Source organism: Scleropages formosus, chromosome 7, assembly GCF_900964775.1.
Source record: "Scleropages formosus chromosome 7, fSclFor1.1, whole genome shotgun sequence".
In the NCBI taxonomy this organism is placed as follows: Eukaryota; Metazoa; Chordata; class Actinopteri; order Osteoglossiformes; family Osteoglossidae; genus Scleropages; species Scleropages formosus.
Window position 1 is genome coordinate 7,483,657 of NC_041812.1, and position 18,634 is coordinate 7,502,290.

The 18,634-nt window shown below is 43.4% G+C and overlaps 3 protein-coding genes across 3 annotated transcripts in view; 2 read left to right on the forward strand and 1 right to left on the reverse strand.

The window, feature by feature from the left end:
• The window catches only part of LOC108937551 (uncharacterized), a 30,369-nt gene that overhangs the window by 3,770 nt on the left and 7,965 nt on the right, over positions 1-18,634 (forward strand). Inside the window, exons 4-15 of the mRNA XM_029253523.1 lie at positions 589-957; positions 1,044-1,156; positions 1,574-1,685; positions 2,225-3,308; positions 7,092-7,196; positions 8,736-8,828; positions 9,227-9,498; positions 10,262-10,356; positions 10,811-10,922; positions 11,120-12,267; positions 13,506-13,749; positions 14,573-14,658. Coding sequence (XP_029109356.1) covers positions 589-957; positions 1,044-1,156; positions 1,574-1,685; positions 2,225-3,308; positions 7,092-7,196; positions 8,736-8,828; positions 9,227-9,498; positions 10,262-10,356; positions 10,811-10,922; positions 11,120-12,267; positions 13,506-13,749; positions 14,573-14,658 — 3,833 coding nt within the window. The remainder of the gene's footprint in view (positions 1-588; positions 958-1,043; positions 1,157-1,573; positions 1,686-2,224; positions 3,309-7,091; positions 7,197-8,735; positions 8,829-9,226; positions 9,499-10,261; positions 10,357-10,810; positions 10,923-11,119; positions 12,268-13,505; positions 13,750-14,572; positions 14,659-18,634) is intronic.
• LOC108937665 (zinc finger protein 771-like) lies at positions 6,129-8,766 on the reverse strand. Its single transcript, XM_018757697.2, has 3 exons — positions 8,446-8,766; positions 7,965-8,144; positions 6,129-7,448 (listed from the first exon to the last, which is right to left on the reverse strand). The coding sequence occupies exons 1-3, from the start codon at positions 8,699-8,701 to the stop codon at positions 6,394-6,396; spliced, it is 1,491 nt and encodes a 496-aa protein (XP_018613213.1). The 5' UTR covers positions 8,702-8,766; the 3' UTR covers positions 6,129-6,393.
• On the forward strand, positions 13,373-16,702 carry LOC114910925 (zinc finger protein 484-like). The gene is made up of 4 exons (XM_029253454.1): positions 13,373-13,749; positions 14,573-14,658; positions 15,070-15,166; positions 15,299-16,702. The coding sequence occupies exons 1-4, from the start codon at positions 13,482-13,484 to the stop codon at positions 16,156-16,158; spliced, it is 1,311 nt and encodes a 436-aa protein (XP_029109287.1). The 5' UTR covers positions 13,373-13,481; the 3' UTR covers positions 16,159-16,702.

Genomic DNA, 18,634 nt, shown 5'->3' on the forward strand with positions numbered 1-18,634 from the left:
GTCAGTCCATCGGACTGCACAAACGTCAGCCGATGTGTTTGTAAGCAATGGAAGTATTCCGACACCCAGAAGAACAAGTAGGTTTAAAAATAACCAAACATCCAATAATTAAATTTTAGATGTGTAGTCGGTCATGTAGAGGTTTAGACTTGTTTCAAATCTCAAGGTTCCTGGTTTTTGAATTCTGCTCCTGCTGATGATAGGCGTTTGAGAGCAAGGCAATTACTTTGGATCAATACAGTAAAATACCATTGAGTGTAAATAAGTTTGACGTTGTAAAGCTGATTATCACATTGATATGATGATGTAAACCGCCTTCGCAAGAGGAATATGATTTTTCCTTTGATCACGACTACCGTACTGCGTATTAAAATCTTGTTTTCCTGAAATCGCGTGGAGGTTATATTCCAGCAGTTACGGTAAATTTTTCCTCACCCGGATTCCGGAAGTGACGCATCTATTGGGCTCTCGCTTGACGGATCCGCTAGGGAAGGGAGGTAGTCTGAGCAGCAGGACTCGGAATCTTTGTCTTGTTTTTGGCATTTCGCACTTAAGTGGCGTTTTCTGTTAACGGCATGTTTTAAAGAGACAAAAACTACCCTCACGCGTCCCCCCCCCCCCCCCCCACCACCATGTCGAGTCCCGCGTCGTTTCACTCACAGCTTACCTCCATCATGGAGGTGTTCACGAAGGCGGCCGTGGCCGAGATCTGCAAGCTGGTGGACGACGGCTACGCAGTGCTGAGGCTGGAAGTGACTCGAAGCCAGAAGGAGAACGAAGCTTTGAAGAGGAAGCTGATGAACTCGATCCTGGACGTGGGCTCTTCTACTTCTTCGGGGAAAGGTGTGAGAAGAGCAGCACATCATCATGATGGTCATGGTGGTGGTCGTCCTGCTGCTGCTGCTGCTGCTGGAGCTCAGTCCTGCGGTGGGACAAGACAGACAGAGTTGGAGAAAGGTGACATGTTCATGTGCACCGTTAATCTGGATGGTAATAATAAAAATCATGTGGACTTCTAACCTTGAGCATGACTTGACTTCCAGCTCCAGAGGCGATGGTCTTTAACAAGAAGACGGTGGACCTCCATCAGAGAGGTGAACTTGCAGCTTTGGATAAGATGGGTACTGGCAAGCAGTGTGCTCCTGATCGAAGTACAGTGAGTCCATCTATGATCTGTAATAATAATAATAAAAATATGTGATAAATAGTGATACTGTCATTATTGAGGAGGATCAGTGTCCCTGTGAGAATCACTGTGACTGCTCAATACTGAGGGTGACACCATGACCCTGCGTTGGACAAATGCTTATTAATAATGAATGGATACTGGGTACAGAGATGCTGTTGTTGAGGGAAAAACTAAAGTTTAACGTGTTGGTTGATGATTGCTCTCATTTTGAGGTAACTTACATCTTTGACACTGCTGTGTCAGAGAAACGGAAAGGGAAAAAGTAAACCCTGAGGAGAAAAGCAAGTCTGCCATGTCACATGTGTTTACTGAGATGCTTTGCTATTCCAAGCTCTGATCAGAGACTTGTAATATGCTTGGAGAACAATTATTTCATTGTTAAAGTGCACAGAAGCAGTGGTGGAACAGATCGAATCCATAATCATCAAAGAGGAGGGATTTGAAGAGGGTGTGGAAAAACATGCACCAAAGAGCGGACCAAGGATACACACTGGGCGTAAGTACAATTGGAAAGAACTGACACCTCTTAGTACAAGGTGTGTGAGTGACAGTGTGTCCCACTGCTGTATGGATGGGTGACCCAGTGTAAGTAGCGTATCTAGCAGTGTAAGTCACCTTGGTGAATAAAGTGTGTGGGCTGATAACACTACATAGAGTTCATTGGAGAAAAGCGCCTGCTAAATAAATAAATGTAAACGTCTTAGCGGAGTGGGTTTTAAGTTTTGGCCCGCTTCTGGTCAGACACAGGTTTCCAGCTTGATGGTGCAGGACCACGGTTCCTCTAATGCCGTCAAGATTTCAACGTCTTGTAGATGAGACTTGCCATAGAGTAATATTATTATACTGGTCACATTGTACCTTGGAGCACATGACCTAACATAGCTGTTCTGTAGTTAGTTGGATCTGTGCACATAGGATTTTTCTAGTTTTATAACAGTACTTTTGGGTGCAGAATCTTATGTACTTTGATTCACTGCAAAATAAAAACTGAAGGCAGTGTTATTGCAGTAATGTTGTTTGTAAAATTCTCCCTAGGAGTTGTGGCATCCAAGGCAAATGAGGGAGAAAGTCTCTCCATTGTGGATGCAGAAACCGCACCTGTGCAAGACCCAGAGGGAGTCCTCGAGCAACAGAGGCTAAGCCGCAGCTCTTGGACCAGCAGTGAACTGTACTCCACCTTCAAGGCGGATCAGGAGACTCAGACTTCTGTTCAAAAGCAGAATCTTCCAGGAGGTGGACTTGGTTCGGTTCATCTGAACAATCTAGGCTATGATTACGTTGTCTATGATGGACCCTGTCAGCTGGAGACTTTTTTCACACAAGCGAGCATGGCACCCAAGAGCACAGATGCTGCTTGCTTTTACTCCAAAGCAACTGATGCTGAAAGGATGCCTGTTAACTCAGAGCTGCTGTTTGGACCTTTTGCAGAGAAAAGTTTAGGGAACAGTCCATCGTCCCCAGGGTCGCAGGATGAGAAACCAGATGTCATAATGGTAGATTTGGTAGACAACGATGTACAACCATGCTCTCCATGGAGCCCGACGACCCTGGCAGGGACTGTTCAAGAGCACCAAAGATATCAAAAAGAATATGGAGAAAAAGAAACAGTTGAGCAAGGCAGTTACAGTGAAAGCATACTGAAGCCCTTAGATGCCCCAGGTATGAGTGGATGTTCTCCAGGTGAGGAAGAGCATCTCTTCTTGGCAAAGAGCATGTCTACCTACCATAAAGCTCATGCAAGAGAGAAACGATTTACTTGTCCACGTTGTAGAAAGAGCTTCACCTGCCTGAAAAATCTCGAAACGCATCAAAGGGTGCACACGGGAGAAAGACCCTTCAGCTGCACGCAATGTGGAAAGAGGTTTTCGCAGTCAGCTCACCTGAAGAAACACCTTAGTGTTCATACGGGAGAGAAGCCGTTCAGCTGTGCAAAGTGTGGGAAATGCTTTGCGGACTCGAGTAACCTTAAACGACACCAAAATGTGCATACGGGAGAGAGACCTTACCGCTGTGCTCAGTGTGGGAAAAGGTTCTCCTTAATTGGCAATCTGAAGAGACACCAAAGCATTCACCTTGGCAAAAAACATGTAATAGGCCAACAGGCAAGGACTCTGCTTTAAAAGTGACACCTCACCCAGAAAAAATTCAAGATTCACAGGACAAGATGTTACACCCCATTACTGACATGTTTGACTTATTTTGAGGGGAAATAATTTTGCATTTTGAATAAAGGAATTGGTTAGTTGTTATAGGAATCTGCACTATATCCCCAAAACCAAAAAGTAAAGAGTGAGAAGTTAACAAACCAATTTGCTATATCTGTGTAGAGGTTTGGAAATTAATTCCAAGGTATACAAATATTGATGCTGAGAAGAGACTCATGGGTCTTTTTTTTTCCTTTTTTTTTTTTTTTTTTAAAGACAAAATGTACATCTGAATTTGGTGTATACTATATCCTTGTGAGACTTTGCCATTTCATTGTCGACTGTAGAGAATGCATGTTTTAGTGTGTATCCCAATCTGTACAGGTTACACTTGTGTCTTAATGCACATAGTGCTTTTAAATAATGCCATGTTTTGGAGTGGGGTTTGGACAACATTTTTCTGGGTCTCATCAGGATATACTTTTATGTACAGACTTGTAACAGTTTTCACAGTATAGAACTTTGTAACTGGTGGTGGATTTATGAGTGACTAGCATTCCTGTGTTGCTCACACAGCAAAATACACCCAACAGGCTGCCTCCAAACTTGTTACCGTGTCTTAAATACTTGTATAAATTCCAAACATAAAAAATGTTAAATTGAAATGACTTGAGACTGCAACGAGAGCTGATGTTTGAGTGAAAATATTTAATTCAACTAATAGTGTTTAAGACTTTAATGCTACAAGGTTATCTAACTGTGCTCAGATTTAATGTGATGGGGCTACTGCAGTGTTTGAAATGACCTGATTTTGCTTTAGAATTGTAATATATTGTTCAATATGCAGTCATAACTTCTCATTGCATTGACACACCTGCTGCTGTGTTTCCATACTGTTCAGTATAGTGTAGCACTAGAATAATCTTTTGAACAGACATCAGAAGTTTATGTGTAATTCTGGGTAGTAAATGTCACATGACAAAACATTTTGACTACAAAATTTTTGATCCGGGGTGTTGACTCTGCTTTTACGAGGTATAAACAGCTTTAATGGCAGCAGTTTTGAAACATGTTTCTTAAATGCCCCTTGTCAGAAGCAAGGGTTTTAATTTTATATACTTATATTTGGAGTCTTATGTTTATATATTTAGCCAAAGGAGAGAATTACAATGATTTACCCATGTACACAGCTGGATATTTTTTTCCTAGTAGAACAACTTGGAGCACGTACTTAGCTGAAGGGTACTTCAGCAGGTGGTAGGATTCAAACTTGCAACCTCTAGTAGTTTAGCACAGGTGGTCCCCGACTTACGATGGGGTTACGTTCCGCGAAACCAATCATAAGTCTCAAATACACCTAATCTACTGAACATCATGGCCTAGCATACATGCAATGGCCATTACGGGCTTGCCGCCTTCATGTTGGGCAATTATGTTCAGTTTATCGTCAAGAGTAATTGCCCTCTTCTTCCCACCAGTAGCAGGAGACACAGATAGACGTTTCTGCGACATTGTGAATGCACGAAAGACAACCACGTGGCAGACTGGGAGATGTGGATCACTTCCCAGCATCGCGAAAGAGTATTGCACAACATACCGCCTTCCTGGGAAAAAAAATCTAAATTCAAAATACGGTTTCTACCGCATGTCTATTGCTAGCTCACCACCATTAAGTCAAGGAGCATCTGTATATTAAAAGCACATTTAAATTTCTGGATCCAGAGTTTTAAGCTTTCCAGTTTTCTTAACATTGGGGACCAAAAAGATGATCAGCAGGTTCTTTGGGACATTGTTCTGGTAGATGGGTGGAACTTGGAGGCGGAGAAAATAATTTCCGTAATGAACGCTATGATTAATTTGCACACAGTCAACTATAATTTTCACATCCCTTATTTTTAGTTACTAGGACAGTGGAGTAAACTTTGACGAAAAAATCTACTTTATTATTCGTCCCACTCTGGTGATAGTAAACAGCCATACTGCCAGAGAGACAACTGAATTTTTCACCTCAAGTGGGACTTGCTGAGATGATCAGAAACTAGGGAAACTTTTATATCCAACCATCATCAACAACTGCTTATCCCGAGCAGGGTTACGGCGAGTCGTAGCCTTACATGGCAGCGCAGTGTCAAAGGAGGAGGGGCCATACCCAGGACAGGATGCCAGTCCACTGCAAGGCACCCTAAGCAGGGCTTGAACCCCAGATCTGCCACACAGCAGGCACTGGCTAAACCCACTATGCCATCACACCCCACTACAAACTCTTAAAAAAAAAATATATATTTTTTTTTTTTTTTTTTGTACATAAACATAATTTTCATATTCTACATAATATTCTCCCACACAAGCTAGAGAAATGTTTCACAGCGCTTTAACGGTTTTTGGGACCATTTCCAAACAATCATGTTATGATGATCTTACACGTACTGAGTTTCCAGTGAGTCCTGATAGTTTCAATGCTTTTGGGAAATAGACCATATATTCCTGTTATTATTACCATGCATACATATTAAAAACCCTTTCATTAAGACAGTATATTGTTTGTAATAAAATACCAAAAATACTCTATTTTGTATAAAAAACCAACTATCAAAAACATTTATATAGATTACAAGTTATAATATTGTATTTCACATTATTGTTCTTATAATTAACCTTTATTTAGCTGACACCTGTGTCCAAAGAGACTTGCAATGTAATCAACTTTACAATTGTTTACCCATGTATATGACTGGGTATTTTTACTAGAGCAATTCAGGGTAAGTACCTTGATCAAGGGTGCTACAGCAGGGTTTGGGATTTAAAGCAGGGACCTTCAGATTACAAGACAAGCCCTAAGCACTACATCACCTGCTGGCCCTCGCCTATAGAAAGAACACTGATATTTTAGATGTTAAAAGACATTCTTATTCATACAAGTTTACAAGGTGTCGTCTGGTGGAAATGCGTGGGTACTTATCCACTGAACAGGCAACGCAGTAAATACCAGGTAAATGAAGTACCACGAGGGCTACTTTGAGAAGCTGACGGGCTTTTCTTCCAGGTGCACAAAGGAAACTCCTAGTCCAAGCAGGTGCAGGGCTTCTTCCCGATGTGAGTGTTCTGGTGTCTCTTCATGTTGCTCGAATCGGAGAAGCGCTTCCCGCACTGCGTGCAGCTGAACGGCTTCTCTCCCGTGTGAACCCTCTGGTGCGTCACAAGGCAACCCGACTGGCTGAAGCCCCGGCCGCACAGCGTGCAGATGAAGGGCTTGTTTCCGGTGTGAGTGTTCTGGTGTCTCTTAACGTTGCTGGAATCGGAGAAGCGCTTCCCACACTGGTTGCAGCTGAAGGGCTTCTCCCCGGTGTGAATCCTCCGATGCGTTTTCAGATGGTTCGGACAGCTAAAACTTTTTCCGCAGTACGTGCAGATGAAGCGCTTCTCTTTCACGCCAGCTTTACAACTGCTTTTACGGGTTTTTGGGGAGAGACGACTTTCTGCAGCTGCAGCAGCGCCACATTCCATAATATCTATGACATCTATGGTCCGCGGCTCTGCTGTCGTTTTCCTTTGGCTCTCGTACGTGCTTCCCAACACCAATTCGCCTTTGCTTACGCGGCCTCTGCGATGTCTCTGCTGTGCATGCACGCTTCCTATTATAGCGTCTTTCTTCCACGCCGAGCAGATCTCAACCTCAACTTCGAGTGGCATGGATGTCATCATTAGACCAGCTGGCTTCACGCTGAAAAACCCTAAACTGCTCCCAACGCTTCTGGCAGCAGTCGGACGTGCCGGGTGCTCCGAACAAACCGGGAGGCCATGCAAGTCAGCTCCCGCAGCCACTTCAACCACCTCTTGAGTATGAAAGGCCTCTGCCAGGCTGGGTCTCTCATACAAAACATAGTCATAGTCCACATTTCTCAACTTCTCTTCGCTGCGTTCCGACCCCATGCGCGGGGGTCTGTGGTTTACCATCTCAGTCGGCGGTTCCACCTTGACCAGAAGGTTTGCTCCAGCTTCTTCCCAAATATTGGTCCTCATCTGCCCAGAGATTTCAGCTGTTTCTTCTGGAGATGTAGTCCTTGAGTCAGCAGCAGGAGCTCTTCCAGCATCATCACCAACCAGCCCGGTAACTTCTGCAGGAATGTTGAACAATAACGTGTTCATCATTCATTCATCAAAAACCGCTTGTCCAAGTTCAGAGTTGCAGTGATGCAGAGCATCTCCTAAAAGCAGAGTGTGTGTGGTAGGGTGCAACTTGGACACGATGCCAGTCCATCACGGTGCCATCACACACACAAAGGGCAATTTACAGTCACCAATTCATCTGAAACACATGTCTTTGAACTATGGGAGGAAAAGGGAGCACCCACAGAAACGCACACAAACGCAGGGGAGAACATGCAAACCCCACACAGGAGCTCTCCACTCAAACACATGTCTGAAACCACAGCCCGGGAACTGCGAGGCAACGAGGACACCTGCCGTGCTACCGAACCCCACCAACATACAGTATCTATTCGCTATTTAATAGCCGTCGGCCGCGTACATGAAGACGCTTTAAAAGAAGTGACGCGCTATTGTTCCGAACAGCGTTTTGAAGACCGCTGCAGTCCGGGGCCGTGGCCTCCGCTCGCTTTCCCCATTCGTACCCGGAGCGTTCGGAACGTCGGCACGGCCCAGGTCCGCCTCCAGGCGCTCCTCCTTGATGAACTGCGTGTCGGAGCCCCGCTCCTCGTCTCCGGGCTGCTCCGCGCACTTTGGATGCGTCCAGGTGCCGCTCCGCGCTGGACTCTCAGGGGGTCGCCGAGGGAGGGACAAGCGGTCACCCTCTGCACAAAAAACACAATTCAGAAGGGAAAGGAGGGTGATGACAGGTTCCAATCAGCATCCCAGCTGTGCCCCAGATGTTTCCATCTGCATTTACTCATTAGCTGACACTGTTCTCCAAGGCGACGTTCATGATCTACCTACACTTATTTACTCATTTTATACACCTGGGTGATTTTACCAGGACATTTTGGGGTAGGTACCTGCTCAGGAGTGCTACAGCTGGAGGTGGGAATCGAACCTGCAACCTTGTTGTTTGGGTCCAACCCCCCCCCAACCCCTAATCTGGGCGGATCATCTCACCCCCTGCTGCGGCTCGAGGGTCTTCGAGGCACGCGGGAGGGCCCTCGCGCCCGCCGTCTCGCGCTACCCCCACCATCTCCATCATGACTCGCAGCCTCTTCTTCAGCATCTGGTTCTCCTGCTGGCTCCGAGACACCTCCAGCCGCAGGAGCGCGTAGCCGTCCTCCACGAGCCTGCAAATGTCCGCAACTGCTGCTTTGGCCAACACGTCCATGATGGAGGCGAGCTGAGCAGGAAAGTCCCCACAGGCGGTCATTTTACAGCTCGGCACCTCACACGCCGTCTTCCAGGATCCGCGTCAACACTGGCGAGCTGCGCGCAGCCCCCATTGGCACACTTCCGGACCACTGTGGAAGTGGGACCCACGTGACATTGAAAGTACCGTAAGTATTCAAAACTCACGCGAAAAGTGGTGATGGACTGAGCTACGTTTTCAGACAATCTTATTGGTTATGTGGCTTTCGTGTTAATTAAACAACCCAGAACACTTAGAATGGAAGAATGGAAAACCGACCGAGGTGCTATTATGATAACAGCTCTACTGTAATATTTAAACTGTACTGAAAGGTGCACACGCAGAGTACGCAAATTTGTTAACAGACATGTGCGCTTTGTTTTCCGTACTTACGGCCGCAGCCACCCTTTTCCGGAAGTGTTTTCCTCAGCTGTCTGACAGGCGGGAGTAACGCTACCTGACTGTGTGCGCCAGTGTTTACTTTTACATGTCAGGCGGCTCTTTAACGCTGTATTACATATCGTAAACTAAAAGCTGTTTTCGTAGGGTCTGGCGCGCTAAAACAATGAGCAGCTGTGGCGCCTTTCGCTCTCAGCTGCTCTCTGTCATGGACGTGCTGGTCCAGGCGGCGGTGTCTGAAATCTGCAAGCTTGTGGACGACGGATACGCGCTTCTGCGTTTGGAAGTGTCCCAAAGCCAGGAGGAGAACGAGCTACTGAGGCGAAAGCTACACTTAATGGAGCTCATGATGGCGCAGGGATCATGTGCGGAGGCTGACGCTCTTCTAGTTGGTGCTGGACAGCAGGTAACGCCGGGAGGTGAGCCGAAGCCGGACATGATTATGATTAATAAAATAAAATAAAACAAAGTCTGCGTAGTTTGCGTCAATGGTCCCTTTTCCTTGAGCTCCTAGTTTCATTTCCAAGTTCAAGTTTATTGTATTACAAGTACGATGTACATGTATTATGAAAATCATCCATCCATCCATCCATCTCGTGGGGGTGGATAGGCTTTCGGTTCGAGGACCGCATTTCTTCTACAACTTGCTTAACACCCCCTGGTTCTCCCTCCCAACTCTGGGAAACACGGTCACCCCATCATTTTCCCCCTAAGTGCCCCCAGCGGTTACACACGCTCACTTCACATTATCCCCCATAATGCAGCTTATTTACACAAAACATCTTCCCCTCTAAATACCAGTAATGTGGGTCGTTAGAATACGCCGTCTTGCGGCATTATTATTAACTCTTAATTTATCTGAAACTAGTGTTGGATCATCAACTTTTCGCTGATTTACTCATTCATACCTCAGTATATGTTCTTACTGTATCTGTTCAGGCTAAGTATCTTGACCAAGGGTGCTACAGCAGTACCGCGTTTTGAAGCAAGGCCCTTTGGATTGCAAGGTGACAGCACTAACATTACGCCACGTGCTGCCTCAAATACGACAAGTGTTATTTGTCTAAACTGTATAATGTGTTGTCTTAACTGTGTAATCGATGATCTGTGTTTGTGAACCCCCCCCCCACACACACACAAAGCTGTCAGATGATGATTTTAGTTGTTCTTATTACCTTTCAGAAAATATCCAGTTCCCAGTAACTTCTGTGCCACTAGATGGTCATCTGAGTCTGGTGGAAGATGGAGGTGCAAACGCTGTGGAAAAGGTAGACACTGTGAGTTCATTTGCAATAAGGTCAGTTAGGATTAGGACACTGTGTTGACTACTTGTTATAAATAAAATAGCTATAGGATACTTAATATTAATCTTCAGCCTCTGAGACATGTGTACAGTATTACTGCTGTTGTGTTTAATAGGTCATTGGTTTTGTCCTTTTTAACAATTTGTTTTTGTTCTGAAGTTTTGCTGGTCTAGTATTGTTACCTAGTACACTATTACATCTGTACAGCAACACTGGTATAAGAAGCACATTTTTTTCTCACCAGGCACCTTTAATAATTTTTGCTGAAAAAGACAGTGTGGTAGAATTAATAGTTTTAGAACAGCATCAACAGAGAAATAGATGGCTTTGTAAATGGTGTGACTGTTGTGATGCTTGCAAGATTTACTGGTTTATGGCTGAAAAAGTGGTGTTCTTTCCCTGTAATCAGACCTTTTCTCTGTCCTAGTCTGCAAACCAAGGTGGCAATTTTGAGTTCCACTTTATCAAACAAGAAAATGAAATAGAAGAGGACTTGGAGCACAGTGATTGTCAAGAAATGCTGAAGATTACAGGAGAAAGTGAGGAACAACAGTTCTTTGATTATGTTAACCATCAAGCTTTAACCTTAATAGGTTTGGGTTTAAACAAATTGAGATAATACTAATTATTTCCTTTTAACATGGTGCTTATAAAAATGTTAAATGTTTAATATAACAACCTTTTCTTATTTACATATATAATTACATATACTGGCTTGAACTTTTACCCACACAAGCTTCCGAGTTGCCTGCAGAAGACGGTACAACATGTACACCTGCAGAAGGCAAAGCCTGCACAAAGGCCACACCTGACCAGGAGAGGACAGGACACAGTGTTTGGGAGGACCGTGGACTGGACAGCACTCTCAAGGCAGAACCAGAGAATGAGACTCTAAACCAGAGGTTCCAGTGTGAAGAATCTGAGGAGAGAGCAGCAGAACCAAGCAGTCTGGGCTGTGAGTTTATATGCGAGGATTCCAGTCACCTCAACGCTCTCCTTACCCAGCAAAGTACAGAAAACAAAAGTGAGGAAGGAGCTTGCCGTTGTGCATCAGAACCCACTTTGAAGAAACCGCCAGTTTCATCCGACCTACAGTCAGTTGCTGAAGAATGGAAGGTATCTGAAGGCTGCGTATCCTCTCCAGCATCCCTAGCTATGAAATCAGCAGCTTTAATGATGGATCCCGAACCATTTAAAGTGGAGGTGGACTTAAATTTTGAATGGGACTATTCGGCCATATCAAGGACAATTCACACACAACATGAACATTACAAAGAGCAAAGGCAGGGGGAGTCATCGAACCCTAACACGTACACCCCACCTTCCCAGATTGTAAGAGACTTCCCCCTCTCTAAATCCAGCGCTCCCAGCACAAATAAATGGGATCTGTACAATAGCAGTTTAGCCACAACAGCTAAGATGAACCACGAGGGGTGCACAAAAGGGGATGGTCTCATTTGTTTGTGTTCTGGGAAGAGTTTCACTTGCCAAAATGTTTTTGAAGCACATCAGAGAACACATACAGGAGAGAAACCATTCAGCTGCTCACACTGTGACAAGAGGTTTGCTCAGTTAAGTAATCTTGTAACACACAAGAGAGTGCACACAGGAGAGAAACCGTACTGTTGCTCACACTGCGGAAAGCAGTTTGCCCAATCGCGTTACCTTGTCACCCACCAGAGAGTCCACACAGGAGAGAAACCCTTCAAGTGCATGCAGTGTGGAAAGAAGTTTGCACAGTCGAGTAATCTCATAAGGCATCAAAGCGTTCATACGGGGAGAAAGCCCTTCCGGTGTTCGCAGTGTGGGAAGTGCTTCACAACTTCAAGTCACCGTAAACGACACGAAAGTGTTCACTATGGACGGAGACTGTTCACCTCACCGGTGCAGTGAGATGTCCTTTATACTCTTATTTACCTGCATGCATCAACAAGTGGAAAAAAACAAAACAATGGCTGTATATTTTTGTAAATGTTTCATCGAATGTAGTCCAACTGAAAAGAACTTTCCATTAAAATTATTTTACTGTTTTGTACTGACATTAAAGTTGCTATATTTTAACCCTGCAGACAGATGGGAAAAGTTACCACATTAGATCAGTAGGAATATTTTTGTAGCGTTTTATGCAGAAGCAGTGCAATTGAAAGAAAAATTACAATTTTGTACAGTCTGAGCCTTACTTATCTCTCCAAATTGTACAAACGGAACCTTTTTATCAAACGTGAGAACAAAGTTTTGAAGTTACATGCAAATGAGTTACAGTTTGATTAACCATTGGTCAATACCTAGTTGTTAACATTGCATTTATGTAGCTGGTACATGTTATGGTCCTAAATGGAATCGAAATGAAGACATTTAGAAATGTAAATATTAAAACCTGTGAAAACTGGATTAAAATGCGTGTCAAAAGCTGCCCTTTCACAATATTAATCTTGGATCATCTTCAAAGTTTCTACTAATTTTGAGAAGTGATGTCTTCAGCCAGTTAGGCCAACTCGCAGTGTACCGCAGTCGAGGTAAAATACCTGATCAGCAAATAAAAGCATACAGCCATCACCCACCGAAGAGTGAAATTCTTACATGCAGTGTGTTGTTATACATTTCATAACGGAAAACTGAGAATGAGTCTTTATCTCACACCTTTGTCCAGGCCAGCACCTTACACTTTTTTTTTACATTACAAATGTAGCAAGTTACAAAAACTGCAGTCAGGTAATGACAACCCAGGATGAAATACTATACTGTATCAGAGTCTCATAGAAATTAACACTTTAAATGAAAGCGGGACGTTCTGTCGCCCATACGTCTGTTACTAATAAAGTAAAGTTATATATTCACTTGACTTGTACCGTATTGGCGAATAGTATTTTCGAATCCCGCCGCTCCAATGCGGAAAATTTCTTACGCGTTTATTTTGTATTCTTTACGGTAACTCGTGACGTATACAAGAGCATCCCGGAAGTGCTCTCTAATTTGGCTCTCAAAGCAAAACACCAGAATAAACTCGTTTTGCGTTAGTCTTATGCAATAGGTTTGTCATCGATTTCGTGACTTTCTCTTGACATACGCACCAATAAGCGTGTTTTCGCAACTTCATCATGTCGAACTGCATCGGTTTTCAGACACAAATAACCTCGATCATGGAGATTGTGACGAAAACGGCCGTGGCAGAGATCTGCAAGCTGGTGGAGGAGGGATACGCGGTGCTGCGCTTGGAAATTTCCCGAAGCCAGAGAGAAATCGAGTTACTCAGAGAGAAACTGTCGATACAGACGGTGGAGAGCGCCGTCCTGAGAGAGAGTCCCGCGGATGGTCCCTCAGGGCTCAGTCCCTGGTCCAGTGATGATCTGCACCCGGGAGCAGCGGGTAATCAGAGCATCAGTCAGTCAGTGCTGAGTAACAAGGAAGGAATTATCCACCTTTATTGCCCTATTTATTATTTTACACAACCCTTAAGTTGAGTTAGGGAACTAGTTTTGGTCTCGCACCTCCGGAGACATGATGATACCACCTTGTGAAATAAGGGGCCAACAGGTGGCGTAGTGGTTATAGTTGCCACTGTGCAGCGTAAATGACCAAGGGACGGGTGAAATCCCCGCACTCCCGCTCTAGCAGTAGCACAGCGGCACGGCGGTACAGCGAGTAGCGCTGCTGTCTCTCACAGCGCCTGGGTGGTGCGAGAGAACGACGTGGGTTCGATCCCTGCTCTGTCTGTGTGGAGTTCGCATGCGCTCCCCATGTCTGCGTGGGATTCCTCTGGGTGCTCTGGTTTCCTCCCACAGTCCAAAGAAATGCTCGTCAGGTTCCCCCATAGTGTGTGAGTGACACAGAGAGTGTGTTCCACTGATGTATGGATGAGTGACCCGGTGTAAGTAGTGTATCTAGCAGTGAATAAGGTGTGTGGGCTGATAACGCTACATAGAGTTCATTAGAAGTGGTTTTGGAGAAAAGTGTCTGCTAAATAAATAAAAGTAAATGTAAATATAGTAGTACCCTTGATCAAGATAGGAACACTGAATTGCTCCAGTAGACATTAACCAGCTGTGTAAATAGGTAAATCATTGTAAAGAATGTAACATTGCTAGTCGCAGAGGAGAAAAGGGTCAGCAAATGCATAAATACCGTTGATCATATTGATAATAGGACGTGTGATGAACTTCAATGTTTCACAAACTTTTTGTTAACTCAGCGGTTTTTGAGAAGCACTGGGTGGCACCTTGGAGAGAGGAAGAGCTCCCGGATGGGGTTAGGGATGTCGAGCAAGACAAGGTGCAGGTTAGAAGAACATCGCAATAATTCTGCTTATAATGATAAAATAATGGTTGGGTTACAGTTACCTTTGAGTAACATGCAATCTCCCTGATTTCTGTCTTTTAAGAGGATCTAACAAATGTCAACAAAGTGCTACAGTCACCATATTTTTTCCTTTATTTCTCACTTTGTTTAGCAATCTTTACAAACGATTTTGTATGTATTGCATGTATTTTTCCTGTATATTATTTATACTATTTCAAAGCCATTTCCAGTAAGATTCCTGTTAATTTTTCTTTTGGTCAAGACTTTTAATGGTTAATTAATAATAATTAATTATAATAATTAATATATAATAATTTAATCATAACGAATTATATAATAATAATAATAATATTAATAATACAGTATTATTAATCACGGTTTTTCTTAAAGTCCACAGTGGCTGACAGAAAGTCCGAGCTCGTGATTATCAAAGAAGAGGATTTGGATATCAGGGATTCAAAAGGAGAGCTGGAGGCCTTTGAAGAGAGTAAGTGAAGGGTGTGAAAATATGTATATTTTTACATTCTCTCCCAGTGTCCTTTGTCTAGACCATTTGAGAGGGAAGTTATATTACTGTCATGAGCAATTTCTCAGCGGCGATGCTGTCTGGTGTTTTTAGGAATTGCAGAGCTTGAGATGGCAGATGGCAGAAATGGTGAAAGTTGTCTCACCGGAGACACGCAGATGGGACCGGCGATAAAAGGAAAAGAGGACACTGAGCAGCACTGCAGCACGCACGGTGTTTGGGAGGACAGCAGACTGGACACTGCTCTCGAAGCAGTGGTGGAAAAGGAGACGGAAGAAATGGAAAATCCAAGATGTCATCTTACCAAACTGAAAGAGAGTAAAGGAGAAGCAGACTATCGGGAATCGGACTGTACCACATTTCCCAAGTCTGTTCAGATACACATTTACAGCAGTAATAGTGCTGCAACAGAAAATGAAAACCCACCTACCTGTCACAAATCAGGAGATTACACTGAAAATATTCCAGTTACCTCTAAGCCACATATTAACAGTAATCTTCCGCCCGAAAGATCTATTAAGAAGCCAGTTGTCACGAGAGAAAAGCATTTGAACTGCTTGTACTGTGGGAAGAGTTTCGGTTCATCCCGCAATCTCGAAGTGCACAACAGAATTCATACAGGAGAGAAACCATTTAGCTGCACTCATTGCGGGAAGCACTTTGCGCAGTTAGGCCATCTTATAACGCATCAGCGAGTTCACACGGGAGAGAAGCCGTTTAAATGTACCGTGTGCGGAAAGCAGTTTGCACAGTCGAATAACCTCGTAAGGCATAAAAGCGTTCACTCAGGGAAAAAGCCCTTCAGGTGCCCACAGTGCGGGAAGAGCTTCAAAACCTCGACGCACTGCAGAAGACACGAAATTATTCACTGTGGGCCGACACCCGAATCCGTTTGCCTCAGTAGCGCTGTAAATTTGTACCCCGATGTGCCAACAAGAAAAGAAAATAGTTAGTTGGGAACTTGCGTAAATGTGTGTCTAATGTAGCCTTACTGTTAACTGAACAGAGGAGATACCGCTGCATTTTTCATGCATAGTATTCAAATCTGAGTTATCATCTGTCTGCACTGCTGAAAAGGGTGAGAATTATGGAAAACTAACCGTACTTTGTTTGCAGATATATTTCTGTGGTCAAGGGGTGCATAAGTAATCCTGTCTTTGAAAGAAAATGTGCATATTATTAATTTGTACTGAGCAAACTCCTTTGTCTAACGTGACTCACAAAGCTTTACTCCTAAGCTACTTATTGGTGTCTTCCTGTCCACACAACAGAGCAATTTAACACACACACAGTCTACGGGTAATTCACTCGAAATGCATAACTTTGGACTGCGATAGGAAACCAGAGCACCTGATGAAACCCCCTCCCCAACACAGAGAGAACCAGATTCCCACCTACATCTGATCCCAGTGCCCAGGACTGTGAGGCACCAGCACTACCCACTGTGCCACTTATTAATGGCAGTTAACACTGTTGGATTAACATCTTGTATCATTAAAGAGGAAAACTTGTACAATTTATGCAAATGGCTTTGACTGATTTACTAAAAATGTAATTTAATGTTAAAGGCTGGGGCAATGCACTTTTATGTTTTCTGTAACTTGCTGCTTTTCATTTAATGATCCTTCATTTAAGCTTTTTAGTGAACTTGGGAATTAATTAACCAGCTGAACCACAATCCATGAAACTGGCACCAAGTTCAAATTACAAGTGAGGCTTCATTCATTCAGAGGGGTGTGGTGGGTTTGGTTGGGTCCTAGTCCTGCTTAGAGTGCTTTTTGATGGACTTGCATCTTATTCTGGCTGTGTCCCCTCCCCCTCCAGCCTTGTGCCCCGTGCTGCTGGGTTAGGCTCCCGTTTGCCATGACCCCCACTGGGATGAGCAGCTTCAGACAGTGTGTGCTTCATTCATTTATTGTATTTTAAGTAGTTCAAAGAGACAGAAAATACTATTTAAGAAGGCAGAGGTGGTGATAAAGAACAGAATAGCACCAGGTACATACAAAAAAAAAAAGTGTTTATCCTTTTTTACTGAGAAAAGCTTAGCTGTTATGCCAAATTTTTGAAAATATGTAGTGCACATTATGTATGCAGAATAAAAAAACAATCAGTTGAAAATTTAGTTTCCCCACATCACAGGAGAAGTGGAAATTCAACATGTTTTTAATGTCAGTTCTAGAAATAGTATTTACAGGCACCAGAGTACAGAAACAATTGCAATGTTCTTCAGATACAATGCTGTAGAATAGCCCTTATATTGACTTAAACTCATTTTATTAACAGGATCCCTGAGGCAGACCATTTTTCTAGCAGACATTCACTACACAAAAGTTGGAAAAAAAACTGCCTTTTCACTTCACAAGAAACGCAAGCTTTTAGTAGAACTGAAAAGGAAACGTCATCAGTCAACACAAATTCATTCCACATTCTAGCAAATGCAACTACTCACACAAATCCCTCACTCTTCACATGGGCTTCCTATAGTCCATTCTTCAGTGCAGACCCTTCCATTGGACGGTTGGCCTCACCTGGTGCTCATTGCCTCTTTAATGAGCCATCCCCAGGCTGCCACACTGACATTTGCCAACAGGTCATCAAAACCCTCAAACACAGTGAGCGTAAAATAAATGCAGTGTTTCAAAACATAGGAAATCATTAGAAAAACTAAACATTCTGACAGGTGAAGTGTGGTAATGAACTAACATGACACCAACAGAATTAAGTCAGAAGAATAAAATCTTCAATCAGTGCACATACTATCTCTCTCTCTCTCTCTCTCTCTCTCTCTCTCTCTCTCTCTCTCTCTCTCTCTCTCTCTCCAGCTGTTTCCAACACAGCAACAAAAATCACTCAACCTAATTCCTTCATTTACAATATAATGTACAACTTTAGTGTGTCTATGTAATATATATCCCATCTCTAACAAAATAAGAACAATGCTTAATTAATACATTAATCACAAAAGTTATTTTTCCCCATTTTAGCCCTCCCCTGCAATTATTTTAACAATCCAACAGTCTCTTCTTGATGTTATAAAAGACTTTGTTACCCATAGTTTGTTTAACCTTGTTGGCTCCAGGTAAGTGAACTGAAACAGTCTGTTGGCTGAGTTGGCTGGTGCCCTTATGAATATGAGTTATGGAAGCAGCTATTAGCCATATTCATTTTAGTTTTACTTTATTACAATGAAGGGTGTATTTATTTACTCTTCACTAAGAGTTTTTGTAGCAGTTAAGACCTGCAGATAGATGTGGTTGTTCTTTGCAATAAAATGTATAGTAAAAATTTCTGTATACTAGGTATCATACTGGCCCATGAGTATTTTAAATATTTGATAGTCTAATTATGGATGAGTGACCCAATGTAAGTAGTGTAATTCACCTTGGTGAATAAGGTGTGTGGGGTGGTAACACTACATAGTATCCATTG

Bases quoted from the DNA above. Each gene is read 5' to 3' on its own strand.
- LOC108937665 (XM_018757697.2), bottom strand. From the start codon at position 8,701: ATGACCGCCTGTGGGGACTTTCCTGCTCAGCTCGCCTCCATCATGGAC. The intron at 8,145-8,445 runs GTGAGATGATCC...TTTTTTGTGCAG, and splicing joins CCCTCGAGCCGCAGCAGGGG to AGGGTGACCGCTTGTCCCTC. The intron at 7,449-7,964 runs GTACGAATGGGG...ACATTCCTGCAG, and splicing joins CGACGTTCCGAACGCTCCGG to AAGTTACCGGGCTGGTTGGT.
- LOC114910925 (XM_029253454.1), top strand. From the start codon at position 13,482: ATGTCGAACTGCATCGGTTTTCAGACACAAATAACCTCGATCATGGAG. The intron at 14,659-15,069 runs GTTAGAAGAACA...TTTTTCTTAAAG, and splicing joins TCGAGCAAGACAAGGTGCAG to TCCACAGTGGCTGACAGAAA. The intron at 15,167-15,298 runs GTAAGTGAAGGG...TGGTGTTTTTAG, and splicing joins GCTGGAGGCCTTTGAAGAGA to GAATTGCAGAGCTTGAGATG.